Below are 16,007 nucleotides of genomic sequence, written 5' to 3'. Positions count from 1 at the left end.
GTGTGGGGGTTGAACTTCAAAGCCATGCAAAATAAAATGCAGAGGTCGCCAGAAGTTCAGCTCTTCTACAGTGGTATGGACTGGCGTGAGAGTTCCAGACCCAGACTGTTCAATGTCAACAACAACAACAGTAGCCGACCCCGACGCTAAAGGTTACGTACATGGCTGTTTATTTAGACCTTGTGTATCTGGTGTTAATGAAGTCAGGTTGTGTATCTCGAGACAAACATTAATCCTATTAGCTATTAGCAGGGTTTCTGCTATAGTTTTAATTGGCAAGGTCTTGAATGTATAGGCACACTATGTTCTTGTCCTCTTCCCCATGTCACATGCTTTGGTTGTAGTTCTGAAGCTGGAGTCTTAACCACCATTGAATTTAGTCAGCATAGTGTTGCTTTAGTTTAGAATTACAGAGACAATTCACAATTTGCACTGCACTGACTAGGTAGCTAGTTAATTCTGCAGAATAGAAACAGCTCAATGAGTTCATGTACTGTATATTCATTTCATGGATCAACCTGGGGTCTATAATGTCTGCCCTAAAATATGTATACAGTAGATGTATGAACTGTACATCAGACAGTATGTTGCTGTTGGGAAAATACACAAATAATTCAACACTTAGTATGCATTTTTAAAGTGTAGTTGAATTTCACACGAAAGAGTGAACCACTCAGCAGGCTGTGTGTAAAAGTGCAAACTAGGCATGTTATCCTGTCCACAGGAACCACTACAATACACTAGGAGCATTTAACAGGCTGAGACCTAAATAGCCTGCTGTAACTGATTTTAGCCACCTCACTCTACAGCCATTTTGTGAAAAGCTCTTGATGGCTCCATCCATACAGCTTCTCTCGTAAGTGCAGGCCATGTGTAGTGTCATCATATTTTGATTTTACAGCCATAGAAAAAGCACTCAATGCTACAATGGTTTTTCTCCAGGCTTTTCAATATTACTATGATGTAACTAGAGAGTGTTCTCAATAATGCATGGATCACAATGGGATATGAGGTAAACATGTATGTACTGCAAACAGAGGTCCTTTGTTGCTTGCTAACCTGTGATTTCCTGCCTTATAGAGTCTGGATGGGAACATCGTAGTGAGGAGTGATGCTCGTGTGTCCTCCCTCACGCTGAAGTACGCCAAGTTCACCGACGCTGGCCAGTACCTCTGCTCTGCACGCAACGCCATCGGAGTGGATTCTCAACCCGCCTACCTGGAAGTCCGCTGTAAGAACTCTACATGTCACAAGGCTGCGTCTGAAATGGCATCCTATTCCCTATACAGTGCACTACTTTTGACCAGAGCCCTACACCTTATAGTTCACTACTTTTGCCAGGGCCCATTGGGTCCCAAAAGTAGTACACTATATAGGGAATAAGGACGCAACCACTGTCTCTAGTGCTCACGGTCTTAGTCAGGCCTGACATACTGCCTGCAGCTTCCAACGTTTGTGCCAAAGCCTACTCTTTTAAATACAAAAGACAAATCTCTTATTCACATTGCTGGTTCATTCCTCCATAGATGCCCCTAAGATCCAGGGCTCAGTGACAGTGTATACCTGGGAGGGAAATGCAGCTAACATCAGCTGTGAGGTCCTGGCCCACCCCAGTGACGTGTCCATGCTGTGGCTAAGGGACGGGTTTCAGCTTCCCAATGCTAACGTCACCAAAGCCAAGGTTTTCCAGAGCCCCACAGCCAGCTACCTGGAGGTAGAGACCCACAGATACATACACATGCATACATGTTGGCATACTGTGCACACACACACAGATGCATGAGCACACAGACACACCCGAATACACACACACACTAAATTAAGAACACTCCACGTCATAAAGATGTAATGTGTGAGAGCTAGTATTTGCAGGGTTCTCCCCCAGTTCCATTGTGGGGAGACTGAGTGTGTTTTCCATTATTCAGTAGAGGGAAGCACAGAGACAGAGGAATACACATAGGCATCTCTAATGGAAAAACAACAGTGGAACAAACTGACTCAAGCATCTTAGTCACCTTGTGTTTGTAATGCTTTGCTGCCCTCAGTAACTTTCATGCATTGATTCTCTCCTCTGATCCAGGTCACCCCAGAGTCTGAGAATGACTTTGGGAGCTACAACTGTACTGCTTCCAATGAGATGGGCACAGAATCAAAGGAGTTCCTCCTCATTCAGGCTGGTCAGTCACAATCACAATATGTAGCTAATTATCCAAAATCATCATTCTCCTATATTGTGAATCTAATATTGAATGTTGGCATCGAATGAAATATACTGTAGTTCTTAAATGAGTACCTTTATGTGTGATTCCTCATCTCTTTAGATGTCCCGTCAGCCCCGTCCCTCAGGGAGGTGGAGCCGTTCTCCAGCTCAGCCAGGGTGGAGTTCCAGGGGCCTGACGCCACCGGGGGTGTACCCGTCCTCAGGTACCGGGCCGAGTGGAAGACTGTGGGCATGGGCAGCTGGGTGCAGAGGGTCTATGAGGTCCATGGAGGTGAGTACAGGGGCAGGGCGGGGGGGGGGGGCTACAAGGGTAAAGAGAGAGATTATTTTTCTCAATCATTGGCCTTTTTTTATGAAACATCCATCCAATAATAATTCAGCTGGTTTGATTTACCCTGAAATGAGAAAAAAAGTAAATGTTGTTGTCTGTAATAATTGCATCCCTGTTACTTGTCAAACGGGTATTTCTGTCTGAGTGCAGAGTCTGTTGTGGATGTGTCAGTAATTGTACTTCTCAATTGTACCCTCAGGAGCTCTGAGTGAGGTAACCATCACAGGCCTGAAGCCTGGGACCAACTATTTGGTGAAGATGTCAGCCATCAATGGCAAGGGAGAGGGTGAAACTAGCCCCGCTGTGGTCTTCAAGACAGAGCCTGTCCGTAAGTCACACACGCACACACACACACACACTCACATACACACATACACACACACACTTCACACCTCCCTTCTCACTTCCACAACAGCACCACAACCACCCCTTTTACCTCACCTTGCCACAACCCAAGGCACCTCTCCATTAAAATGAATCAATACATGCAGGGTCCCCTGTAGCTCAGTTGGTAGAGCATAGCGCTTGCAATGCCAGGGTTGTGGGTTCGTTTCCCACGAGTGGCCAGTATGGAAATGTATGCACTCACTAACTGTAAGTCGCTCTGGATAAGAGCGTCTGCTAAATGACTAAAAGGTTAAAAAAATGCAGCCCTGTTTGTCAGCTCCACCACAGACATATTGGTCAGCACTTGCTTAGAACCTTTAGATCAGACATATTTGCCCTATGCTGTGCTTGAAAATCTTTGAAAAGGCTTGTATTGCACAATTGGCTTGAATTCTAACTGCTAGGATGATGACGACAACCCTTGTTTTTACTCTCTCTCGCTCTCTCTCTGTGCTTACCCTTGATCACCCCCTGCTGGTTGCAAATGTGACTGGAAGTGGAATGTTTGCCCCTTGCTAACTCAGGAATATGATGCCATGCCCTGCATGTGTAGAGCTGAACTGATAGTTTGGTATCCAAGGATATTCTGATGATTATTTGCTATGTTTGATGCTGCTATCACAAAGCCTTGATAGTTTCATTTCTTTCGTTTTACACTTGTGTCATACTCTTGTTGTGTAATTTTTTGTTTATTCATTTTTCTTGTCTGTTTTTCTGTTGGACCGCTCAGGTTATTCTTACGCAAGTAAGTGCCTCATCATCATACACACTCACTCTGAGTATTAGTTTTAACTTTGGACTTGTTTTCAAAATAGTCTCGCTCCAGTTCTAAAAGTGTGTATTCTATTCATACAGTCATTGGATTTACTGTGGCTTCTGGGCTCTCTGCCTTCCACAGCTTTTCCATTGAGATTTGGCAGTCATTAAATATTTCTTCATGTTTCTTTTCCTTTCTGTTCTCTGATCAATCTAACCTAAATAGTTGAATACCTTTAATCTGCCGGAATATTATATTGCAGATAACACATTTGGACATACTAGCTATGTGTGAAGCCTTTGTTTTTGCCTGATATCTCTTCTTTTATATGATTTCATAGATGGCATTTTTCATTTTTTCACTGAGGACTCAGGTTTGTTATGCGGTTATTTGGGATTAGACCTATAGATCCTAGTTATTATGAGTAGTTAGCATGTGACTTAGACACTGTTATACCTAGAACCCCCCATTACCTGCTTCTCTGCTTACTGTACAGCACCTACAGTAAGAAGCTATGGTAATTTACTGATAAAACAGCTAACTCTCCCCAAATATTATTATATATATATATTTTTTTGTGTTATCATGTGTAGGTTGTACATGTACAACTGATACTACAGTGTCCATCAGTATTGGCAATACTAAGTAGTATTAGGAATACATCTGTATTTCTGTCCCCTTTTTCAATGCTGCTGTTTTCTGTCAGTATTTCCAATATGTATGTCTTTGTTGGAAATACTGCAGCGTTTTCTCTGTTGCCAATCATTTTGTCTTGCAGGAGAAGGATGATTTGGGATGTAGCCTTTTCCATTTATTACCATATTTTGAAAGTTATTTTATTTGAAATGACTGTAAATCTAGAACATAAGCTACAGTAGCAGAAGTCATAATTTTTCTCAGAGGAAAACCTGTCATTTGTCCCTGCTTGTGTATTCAGTGTTGTCAAAAGTTCAGTATTTTTGTGTTACTCTTCAGTTTCTGTTTTGTTTAATTATGTCTTCAAGTCTTATAACTGTGTTTTTTCTGTCCATGTTTACATTGTCTATTTTTATATCTTTCATGTTTCCACTTTCCTTTCAACCAATCACATGTGTGCGTTTCATGTGACTGTCATCATGTGGCTTGCATGGTGCTGATGATGTCGTCCACTCCACAGAAGGTAACTTTTCGTTCCCAGTTTTCATCAGAAGAATCTTAATTTTACTGGAGAGTCATTCATAACATAAATACTAAATGTACCAATTCAAACATTTCCCATTTATTTCCATTTATTTTCCATCTTGTTAACCCATCATGTGTAGCCAGTCACCTTCTCTGGACTGATTGGAGCTCCCTGGAACTGTCACAGTTCTATAGCAAAGAAGTGTTCCTAACTCCTCTCAGTACTCTGAATGATGTTCCCTGTCTGATCTGATATAACTTTGGATTTATCACAACAATTTCACAGATTTATCGCATTGTAAAAACTATTTTGTACTAACCCTAATTTGTCCCTCCCAAGTAGTTTACAAGCAACCCCCTCCCCCCCTAGTGGCTGTCCTATCCAATCATGTGTAATTGCTGTTTAAATACTACTTTCATTTTAGCACACCACAGTAGTCTCACAGCTTGTTCTAGAAGGCTTTTAGTTGGAGAGGCAAACAAGTGCTTCTAGCAAAACAGTATGGAGGAAGTGTGTCATCTGGAGAACACTTAGAGAGAATATTAACAGAGCTTTCTTCACATCTTTGAAACAGGTTTAGGAGAAACCGGTTAAAGGTTTCACAGCAGCTGCTGACCACCCGTAACACATTCTATATCTTCTGAATGACCGCTTCAGCTCACTAACTAACCTTGATATCTCTGATGTGTCTGTTTAGGGGAACCTGAACCGCCTAAGCTGGAGGGAACACTCCAAACCAAAGGCAACTCCCTCAAAGTCAACTGGTTCAAGCAGGACGATGGAGGCTCACCAATCACACACTACCTAGTCCGCTATAAACCAGTGAGTACTCACACTACCTAGTCCGCAAAACCAGTGAGTACTGCTACTACCTAGTCAGCTATAAACCAGTGAGAACTCACAATACCTAGTCCACTATAAACCAGTGAGTACTCACAATACCTAGTCCGCTATAAACCAGTGAGTACTCACAATACCTAGTCCGCTATAAACCAGTGAGTACTCACAATACCTAGTCCGCTATAAACCAGTGAGTACTCACACTACCTAGTCTGCTATAAACCAGTGAGTACTCACACTACCTAGTCCACTATAAACCAGTGAGTACTCACACTACCTAGTCCACTATAAACCAGTGGGTTTGGGGCACTGTACAAAGCACCATAGACAGTTGTAGACAATGTGCATTCTTATGTGCAAAAAATGTATGCCAATGTACCCATGCCCTTTCAAGGAATACATTACTAAAAGACACTGTCAGGTACTGTATTGTATCATTAAGGTGACCCTGGCCTATTTTGAGTGTCCTTTAGAAGCATCAGGCCGACTGGAAGCCAGAGATCCGGCTGCCCAGTGGCAGTGAGTATGTGGTTCTGAGCGGACTGGAGTGGAACACGGAGTACGATGTGTTTGTGGTGGCAGAGAACCAGCAGGGGAAGTCCCAACCTGGAACCCTGACGTTCAGAACCTCTCCAGAACCCGCTGCCATCCCAGGTACCCCACCGTTCACAGGGTACTCACACTGGCACTGCCACACACAGCTGAGACAGCAAACTCAAACATGTCCCAACAGGAGCCTTTTCGGTTCTCACAACCACATAAATCAGACAGTACACTTATTAAGAATTAGATGTCTAGATGTTTTCAGCAGGCAAAATTAAGAAAATAGAAGAACAAGCCAGCTGTTGGTCAGAGCTGTTCGTGGTTGTTCTCTGTGCAGCAGAACATTTTAAACCTATCTAACTAGAACACTCCACCGTCTGTCCAAGAGGGTATTATTGTCTGTGAGGACCACCCAAACAAACACTTATTTTTGACCATGTCCAGAGTTTGTTTTTTACAGTTGATTTTTCGTGATGATGGCATACATCGCACAATTTGTTTCCAATTTCCAATCTGTTAGAATTAAACTCCTACACCGAAGCTGTGTGTGACACTGTATGAGTTTGCCTTCTCAGTGTTAAAACAGGCTGCCTCCTCTATGGACAAAGTCTATCCTACTACAGTGATGGGTACAGTATGTACAGTGGGGAGAACAAGTATTTGATACACTGCCGATTTTGCAGGTTTTCCTACTTACAAAGCATGTAGAGGTCTGTAATTTTTATCATAGGTACACTTCAACTGTGAGAGACGGAATCTAAAACTAAAATCCAGAAAATCACATTGTATGATTTTTAAGTAATTCATTTGCATTTTATTGCATGACATAAGTATTTGATCACCTACCAACCAGTAAGAATTCCGGCTCTCACAGACCTGTTAGTTTTTCTTTAAGAAGCCCTCCTGTTCTCCACTCATTACCTGTATTAACTGCACCTGTTTGAACTCGTTACCTGTATAAAAGACACCTGTCCACACACTCAATCAAACAGACTCCAACCTCTCCACAATGGCCAAGACCAGAGAGCTGTGTAAAATTGTAGACCTGCACAAGGCTGGGATGGGCTACAGGACAATAGGCAAGCAGCTTGGTGAGAAAGCAATAACTGTTGCCGCAATTATTAGAAAATGGAAGAAGTTCAAGATGATGGTCAATCACCCTCGGTCTGGGGCTCCATGCAAGATCTCACCTCGTGGGGATTCAATGATCATGAGGAAGATGAGGGATCAGCCCAGAACTACACGGCAGGACCTGGTCAATGACCTGAAGAGTGCTGGGACCACAGTCTCAAAGAAAACCATTAGTAACACATTACGCCGTCATGGATTAAAATCCTGCAGCGCACGCAAGGTCCCCCTGCTCAAGCCAGCGCATGTCCAGGCCCGTCTGAAGTTTGCCAATGACCATCTGGATGATCCAGAGGAGGAATGGGAGAAGGTCATGTGGTCTGATGAGACAAAAATATAGCTTTTTGGTCTAAACTCCACTCGCCGTGTTTGGAGGAAGAAGAAGGATGAGTACAACCCCAAGAACACCATCCCAACCGTGAAGCATGGAGGTGGAAACATCATTCTTTGGGGATGCTTTTCTGCAAAGGGGACAGGTTGACTGCACCGTATTGAGGGGAGGATGGATGGGGACATGTATCGCGAGATCTTGGCCAACAACCTCCTTCCCTCAGTAAGAGCATTGAAGATGGGTCGTGGCTGGGTCTTCCAGCATGACAACGACCCGAAACACACAGCCAGGGCAACTAAGGAGTGGCTCCGTAAGAAGCATCTCAAGGTCCTGGAGTGGCCTAGCCAGTCTCCAGACCTGAACCCAATAGAAAATCTTTAGAGGGAGCTGAAAGTCCGTATTGCCCAGCGACAGCCCCAAAACCTGAAGGATCTGGAGAAGGTCTGTATGGAGGAGTGGGCCAAAATCCCTGCTGCAGTGTGTGCAAACCTGGTCAAGACCTACAGGAAACGTATGATCTCTGTAATTGCAAACAAAGGTTTCTGTACCAAATATTAAGTTCTGCTTTTCTGATGTATCAAATACTTATGTCATGCAATAAAATGCAAATTAATTACTTAAAAATCATACAATGTGATTTTCTGGATTTTTGTTTTAGATTCCGTCTCTCACAGTTGAAGTGTACCTATGATAAAAATTACAGACCTCTACATGCTTTGTAAGTAGGAAAACCTGCAAAATCGGCAGTGTATCAAATACTTGTTCTTCCCACTGTAGATGGATGGTCTTTGTCTGTGTGTGTGGATGCAGCCTGTTTCTACATAGTTTGGCATTAACTGATGCAGCAGCATTCCTGTAACATAGCAGGTCTTAGCTAGCTGAAACTGACTGCTTTTACTGACACCAACAAACACCTGTGTTGCAACACTACACAGCTATGCTGCGACAAACCCCTACCAGGCCTCAGGCGATGCAGAGTGCTTTACTGAAACATAGCAGGACTTATCCCTCCTTCTCACTTCTCCTGTTTGTTCTTTCCTTTCTAACTCACCTCCCAGACAAACACGCGTCCAATTCACAACCGTTCAACCCCCAGTTTCCTTACTCATGGTTTGTGATGTAGTCCTCTCTCACATGCTGTGCTTTTGCTTTAACTTGCTTTAAAGCTAGAATCCTTAGTTGCTACATAAATGTTTTGACTTATAAGTTAATGATATGTACCCATTGATTCTTGAAGAATATAACGTATGAATGCCTCATGAGCTTGTTAGTTCATCAGAATCCAAAACCTACGCTTTTTTACTGTATGTTTGTAAACAATGTAATTGTAAACAAACTGTATAGCCTCAAAACATGGTTAAAACTATAATTTTGATCAAATGGATGGTCAGCCCTAGCATCCATAGCGCTGTCAATGAATTTGAGAGTTGTTACATTTCTCTAGGCCCATCCCTCAGATTTTTACCAAAACAGAGGTGGGGTGATGGAATTATTATTGTTTGGGGATTCTAGCTTTAAGTCCTTGTCAGTTTAAAACTACTTCTTTTAACTTTTATTTTGTTCTCTATTCAGTTTTGTTTTCAAACTTGACATATTTTCTCTTCTCTCTCCTCTCCTCCCTCTCTTCCCATTTCCCCACCCTTCTGTCCATTTCCACTGTTTCCCTCTCTTAATTTCCCTCCCCCTTCCCCCTCTCTCTTCCCTTTCTCTCTATCCCTCTCTCTATGTCTCTGCACTCTTGCCTGGTTTTGGACACTGCTGGACCTCACTACATGAACACTTTCCTCCTTACGTATTACTCTTTTCTGAATCTGTGTGTCTCATCTTTCGGTTGGTTTTGACTATATTTGGTTTGAGCAGCGACCCAGTGCTGTTCGTCTGTGACATACACTCTGATCTCCCTCATCCTGTCCATAGTAGCTGTGTTGCTGCTCTCATAGCTAGTTATATGAGGCGACGCTGGTCTCTCTCTCACACACACACATAGTGGAAAGAAAGCTAGCCTTTCTCTGCCCTGGTTGGCTGTCTCTCTGGATGGATGCCTAGACAGACACATGTCTCTCAGTGGGTGGGGAGTAACTACAGAACAGACCAGCCCGATTCACTGAACTGAACCAAAGGCAGTGGTATCAGCTTAGCCTGGTTCCAGATCTGTTTGTGCTGTATAGACAATTCCTATGGTCGTTAACAACAACCATAGATAGGAGTTGGCTATACAGCACAAACATGTATGGGACTAGGCTAGTATCAGCTGTCTCCTACAGCTCAATACTGTACCACTCCACTCAACAGCATAGCACAGCTAGTAGCAGCACTCAGCACTAGAGAACTGAATGGAGCTCCAGTTTACATTAATGAACACTAGGGTATTGAATGAGTGGTAATTTTATTATGAATTATGAATACTGTGGTAGAGTATTGAGTGAATGGTGGTGAGTACCAGACAGTTTACATAAAGGATGTATATTATTTTTCTACTTACTACATTGTATTGTAAAGAGTTTTAATAACATTCATTTTTAAATGGACAAAAATATAGACATTTAATTAACAAATTATAAAATGCTAATATGAATATTGTTGTATTATGACACACTGTGTACATACATATAAGTGGTATGGATGCAGTTGGGAACTGCAGCAGTCAGTTGTTTGTTATTGATTCCTGAAGAACTACATGTCATTGAAAACTAGCAATTGATTTTTTTTTTACAATTAAGTTTTGATTATTTTGTTCCACAACTGAATTACAAATAGACCCTAAAGTCATTACTGAATTGTTAATACTCTTTTTTGTAAGTGAATCAGAAGTCCCGAGGAGCTGACGTTCAGGGTGCTCTCTTTAGAATGGAAACTGGACAGATACCGCTAGAGATCATGTATTGTGTGGGGTAGTCACTATCTAGCCACACATAAATGGTTGTTTACAAAATATCTCTTGAAGCACATATTATGCATTTTCTTCAGCTGTTTTTGGTTATGACTAATATCAAATAAAGTTGATTTAATACATTTTAATGGGTTTGCATTTATTAGAGGGCAGATTATTTAGATAGATGCCTTTACTGTTCCAAAGACAAGGTACAAGTCACATGTGATGTCTGTTTGAGCCTTGTCAAGGAGACATTGATCTCCCAATTTGAGCACATCAAGGTACCAGTATGCAGTTAACATCTACAAAACATCTGATTAGAAGCTGTGATCTCTTCTAACTATGTCAATGTGCATGACAGGTGAGTTGTCTATGTTTTATGAAACCATTATGTACAAAACAGAGATGGTTTCATATTCTAACAGTATGTCCACATGCATTCTGCTGTCTAACTGTGGTGTCATATGTTCCTAGTGAGTCATGCTGTGTCTGTACTGTAGATATAGATGGTGAGTCTGCCCTCTCCATGGGCCTCATGGCAGGGATCCTCATCTTGGCCTTCGTCCTGCTGCTCCTGGCTGTGGATGTCACCTGCTACTTCACCAACAAGTGTGGCCTCATCATGTGTCTGTGTGGCAAGCCAGGCAGCGGGGCCAAGGGACACAACCTAGAACAGGGCAAGGCTGCGTTCATGTGAGTGTCTCCTGTCTCAATATGTGCATCCCAAATGGCACTCTGTTCTCTATATAGTGTACTTCTTTGGACCAGGGCCCATAGTGAATAAGGTGCCATTTGGGACGCAGACATAGACTGAAAAAGGAGTCTCTGCGTACTTCAATCAGATGCAATTTCACAGCTTTCATTTGCTAAGCTTTGGGTACGTGATGACCTTCGTCTGAGATTCATCTACTGTCTATCTTCTCTTGTTCAGGCATTTCATCATCCTCATTATGCAGTAGTTCTGTGTTACTGAGATCCTGGAGTCTGTTGTCATGGTGTCCATGTAATAATCCCAGAATCCTCTGTGTGTCCACAGAAAGGATGAGTCCAAAGAACCGATAGTGGAGGTGAAGACAGAGGATGAGTGCACAGCCAATCACAATGCAGGAGGACCCACGGAACCCAATGAGACCACACCCCTTACAGAGCCAGAGTGAGTATAGCTTGACATACAGACAGCCACACACACAGGTGCGCACACACACACACACACACACACATATACATACATACATATAATTGTTGGGCTAAAGCACAGTACATTCCTCTTGTAAGAATCACAATATTCCTGCACAATTTTGAGTACATTGTAATTAATGGAATGTTTATTACTTTTTGAGCATAGGCAGTTGGTTTATACGTATGTCTGTGATTCCTATAAACAGAGTGCACCGTTGTGTGCTCATGTGTTTTTTGTTGAATTTGCTCTATAGTCACATTCACACTGCACTTAGCCCAGGGTTAACAAATGCGTGTGTGAAGGGAGGGTTAGCTAACCCTAAACTAGTTTTAACCCAGGATTAAGGATAGCCCTGGTCTAACAACATGCAGTGTGAAAAACCCTTGTGTCTGTTGTAGTTTCTTGTGTGGTTGTTTCGGGGAGGGGGAGGGGTGTTTATTTTTTTGCTACCACAATCGTTTTTTCTCAGGAGGATTTTCTCAGGAAATTTCTCAGGAGATTTAGCTTTTCGATATCAAGGTTGAATCGCTACCAGTCAAAGACATGGGTAGATCCACTGTGCTTTTGTCCTGTGTATGGTGAACTTGATGAAACCAGTCTAAAAACTGTGACATTGAAAAACTGGAGTCACATGAGATGAGTGTCTGGTACTATTCAACCCTTCAGGAGGTTGTGTGTAGTGATGTGGTTTCCTTTAGAAAGACCTCTGTGTTTTCAGTTCATTAGACCCTACATGTTCTCCATGTTAGTCTGTGCATGGGCAGTGTCCTTTGTTATTTGATGTGCCTCACTGCATGGAACCCCCTTGTGTGTCCTTTCTCTCTAGTTGATGTTGGCTGCTCTGTGTGTGTGATATCTAATTGCATGCCTCCCCTAACCCTAACCTCCTCTCCACCCCTCCTCCCCAGTCCCCACGTCGTGTCCCAGTCACCTCAGTGTCTAGTGTGTGTGTCTCTGTTCTCTCCCTGCTCTCTCTCTCAGGCTGGCCGCTCACACTGCTGCCCTGGCTCTGGACACCCTCTCGTCTGTAGCCACCAACTCTGACACAGCCAACACAACCTATGACCCTGCCCAGGACAGCCCCTCTAGCGAGAGCACCGCCCTCACCTGTAGCCTGTCTGCCCTCGCCACTGACCCCCTGCCTGCCCCCGCCCCGGCACCCACCCCAGAGTCCAACACAGCCCCCCCAACCCCCCTCATCTCGACCTCTGACATCACAGCTAGAGTAGCCCCCCTGTTAGACCTTCTGGGAGACAGCTCTCCTAGAGCAGAGAACAAAATGTCTGCCACTGCTGTTAATGCCACAGACAGCCCTAAATCTCCTAAAAAGTCCCCTATTCCAATACCACCTAGGCGTCGAAACTCTAACAGACCTGCTCCTTCTCCTCCCACTCCCAAGAGCCCCACACCTACCCACTCCACCCCCTCTCCTACCGTGGCCCCCAGGAAATCTGCCCCAGACAGTCCCTCTCTTGCCCCCTCCACTGCCTCTCCTACCCCAAACACCAGGAAAGCTGCTCCTATTGCCCCAGACAGTCTCTCTCCTGCTCCTACGGTGTTCACTTTCCCAGCCTCTGACACCTCCACCCTTAAACCTGCACCTACTGCCACCAGCACTGCTAAACCAGTCCCTGTTACCCCCACTGTCCTGGACTCTAGTACACCAGCCCCTGACACTGACAAACCTGACTCTACAACCAAAGACACTCACACTCCTGCCTCTAATATAGACCCCACCACCACAAGCACTCCCAAATCTGTTCCTAGTGCTCCTACTACTGCCTTCAATGCTGATATAACTGCTGCTATTGTTCATGAGGACACAACCAAATATGCCCCTGTTTTCCCAGACATTCTCACTCCTATTCCTGCTCCCACAAATGCCCCCACACCTGCCCCTAATGCTCCCACTGCCCCGAGCTTTGCCACACCTGCTGCCCCCATGGTCACTATCACACCTGCCTCTACTACCTACGACACCCCAACACCCACCCTGACCACACACATGCCCACCACCACAGAGCCCCAAGCCCAAGAGATAGAGTTAGAGTTGACCAATGGGGTGGAGACTGAGAGTCCCTCCCTGCCCCCAGCAGAGCCCACTAGGTTTCAGAGTAGTCCCACTCCCTCCGCTGCCCCTGTCCTTTCCTCCTCCTCCTCCTCCCTGGCTAACCGAGACGGGTTTGGGGCAGACCTCCAGGCCTCAGGCCCCCCAGCTCTGGAGGAGTTAGACAGTCTGGCCAAGGCTGCTCCACTCAACTACGAGTATGGCTCCCTCTAGAGGTTTATACGTGTCAATGTTTTTGTGTGCCCAGTCATCTACTATTCTATTATCGCTCAGCTTCCACCTTGCCATTTGTCTTGCGAAGTAAAGTGAAATTGTAGTACTCAACTGTGGTAACAGTGGTGGTAATTCTTAATTAATGAGACCTGTGTAATAGTGACAGAAGTGCTGTAGTCATTGCCATGGTAGTGGATGTGTGGATGTGTGTGTAGCATGTGGAGTAGGACAGTACTGTATAGTAGTATGGTTCTCCTTGTAGATGGGCTGTGGAGGTTGTGTACTAGCAGTGTTGTAATGACAGTGCCGGGCATTAATACTGCTCTTAGGCTGGGGATAGGGCCAGAAGACTAGTTCAGGCCTTTCACTCACCCCGCCAAATGTCTATACAACGGGAGGGCAGACACTGCAACAGACAATCATTTGGTTATTATGTGGTCCTTAGTGCTGCTCTATCGCTTTGACTCAGAGGTGCTCTGTAATTATATTACTTGTGCTGGTATCAATCGTCTAACAATTACTACCTATGGCTATTGTCTAAAAATATATTGGAAAAGTAGCGGTTAAGAGTGTTTGGCCAGTAACCGAAAGGTAGCTGGTTCGAATCCCCGAGCCGACTAGGTGAACAATCTGTTGATGTGCCCTTGAGCAAGGCACATAACCCTAATTTATCCTGTAAGTCGCTCTGGATAAGAGCATCTGCTAAAATGTAAATGTATATATTTGGGATATTTTTTGTTTGAACGCAGCATAAAAAATAAAAATGAATGTTGTTGTTTTTCTATTACATTGCAGGTAGACTGTAATGAGTGTTCATTTCTAACATTTTCTCCATTGCAGGAAGATATTTGAGGAGAAAAGTAAAACAGAGGAGGTGAAGACAGCCCTGTCAGAGGTGACCACAGAACACAACGATGTCACACAGACAAACGCCAGCGCCAGCGACAGCAAAGCATGATTGGGCAGCCTCAGCCCATCCAAAATGGCGGCAGCAGCAACACTCATTACTGTCTGCAGGAGTTTTTATTTCCAGTGCCCTTACTGCATTTCCAGAAGAACAACAACATGTGTTTGTGCAATAGAGTTCATTAGAGCACGATCTGATTGTGCAAAGATTTCTATTCTCATGTATGATTTGTTTCTCTACACCCATGGAACACTGAATAACACCATTTGAGTGATCTCAAGTGGTATAGGAGACAAAATTCTAGTTTTTACAAGTACTCAGAGTTATAATTGTTTTATTCAGGAACATAACACTGAGTGTACACAACATTAGGAACACCTTCCTAATATTGAGTTGCTCCCCCTTTTGCCCTCAGAACAGCCTCAATTGGTCGGGGCATGGACTCTACAAGGTGTCGAAAGTGTTCCACAGGGATGTTGACTCCAATGCTTCCCACAGTTGTGTCAAGTTGGCTGGATGTCCTTTGGGTGGTGGACCATTCTTGATACACATAGGAAACTGTTGAGTGTGAAAAACCCAGCAGTTTTGCAGTTCTTGACACACTCAAACCGGTGCGCCTGGCACCTACTACCATACCCCATTCAAAGGCACTTACATATTTTGCCTTGCCTATTCACCATCTGAATGGCACACATACACAATCCATGTCTCAACTGTCTCAAGGCTTAAAAATCCTTCTTTAACCTGTCTCCTCCACTTAATCTACACTGATTGAAGTAGATTTAACAAGTGACATCAATAAGAGATCATAGCTTTCACCTGGATTCACCTGGTCAGTCTGTCACAGAAAGAGCATAATGTTTTGTACACTCAGTGTATATATATATATATATATATACAGTGCCTTGCAAAAGTATTCACCCCCCTTGGCATTTTTCCTATTTTGTTGCATTACAACCTGTAATTTAAATGGATTTTTATTTGGATTTTATCTAATGGACATACACGAAATAGTCTAAATTGGTGAAGTGAAATGAAAAAAATAACTTGTTTCAAGAAATTATAAA

The 16,007-nt window shown here is 43.7% G+C and overlaps 1 protein-coding gene across 1 annotated transcript in view; it reads left to right on the top strand.

Annotated features, from left to right (window-relative positions):
• The window catches only part of LOC311105481 (neural cell adhesion molecule 1-like), a gene marked incomplete at both ends in the record, with an annotated part of 109,524 nt that extends 94,533 nt beyond the window's left edge, over positions 1-14,991 (top strand). The window contains 11 exons of the mRNA XM_084147647.1: positions 1,081-1,231; positions 1,527-1,714; positions 2,081-2,177; positions 2,322-2,492; positions 2,752-2,880; positions 5,556-5,680; positions 6,172-6,352; positions 11,073-11,265; positions 11,609-11,725; positions 12,734-14,017; positions 14,874-14,991. Coding sequence (XP_084003773.1) covers positions 1,081-1,231; positions 1,527-1,714; positions 2,081-2,177; positions 2,322-2,492; positions 2,752-2,880; positions 5,556-5,680; positions 6,172-6,352; positions 11,073-11,265; positions 11,609-11,725; positions 12,734-14,017; positions 14,874-14,991 — 2,754 coding nt within the window. The remainder of the gene's footprint in view (positions 1-1,080; positions 1,232-1,526; positions 1,715-2,080; positions 2,178-2,321; positions 2,493-2,751; positions 2,881-5,555; positions 5,681-6,171; positions 6,353-11,072; positions 11,266-11,608; positions 11,726-12,733; positions 14,018-14,873) is intronic.
• Positions 14,992-16,007: the final 1,016 nt, after the last annotated feature.

The sequence above is a fragment of the Coregonus lavaretus genome (assembly GCF_964263955.1).
Source record: "Coregonus lavaretus genome assembly, chromosome: 30".
Taxonomy (NCBI): domain Eukaryota; kingdom Metazoa; phylum Chordata; class Actinopteri; order Salmoniformes; family Salmonidae; genus Coregonus; species Coregonus lavaretus.
This window is presented reverse-complemented; position numbering and strand designations above follow the sequence as displayed.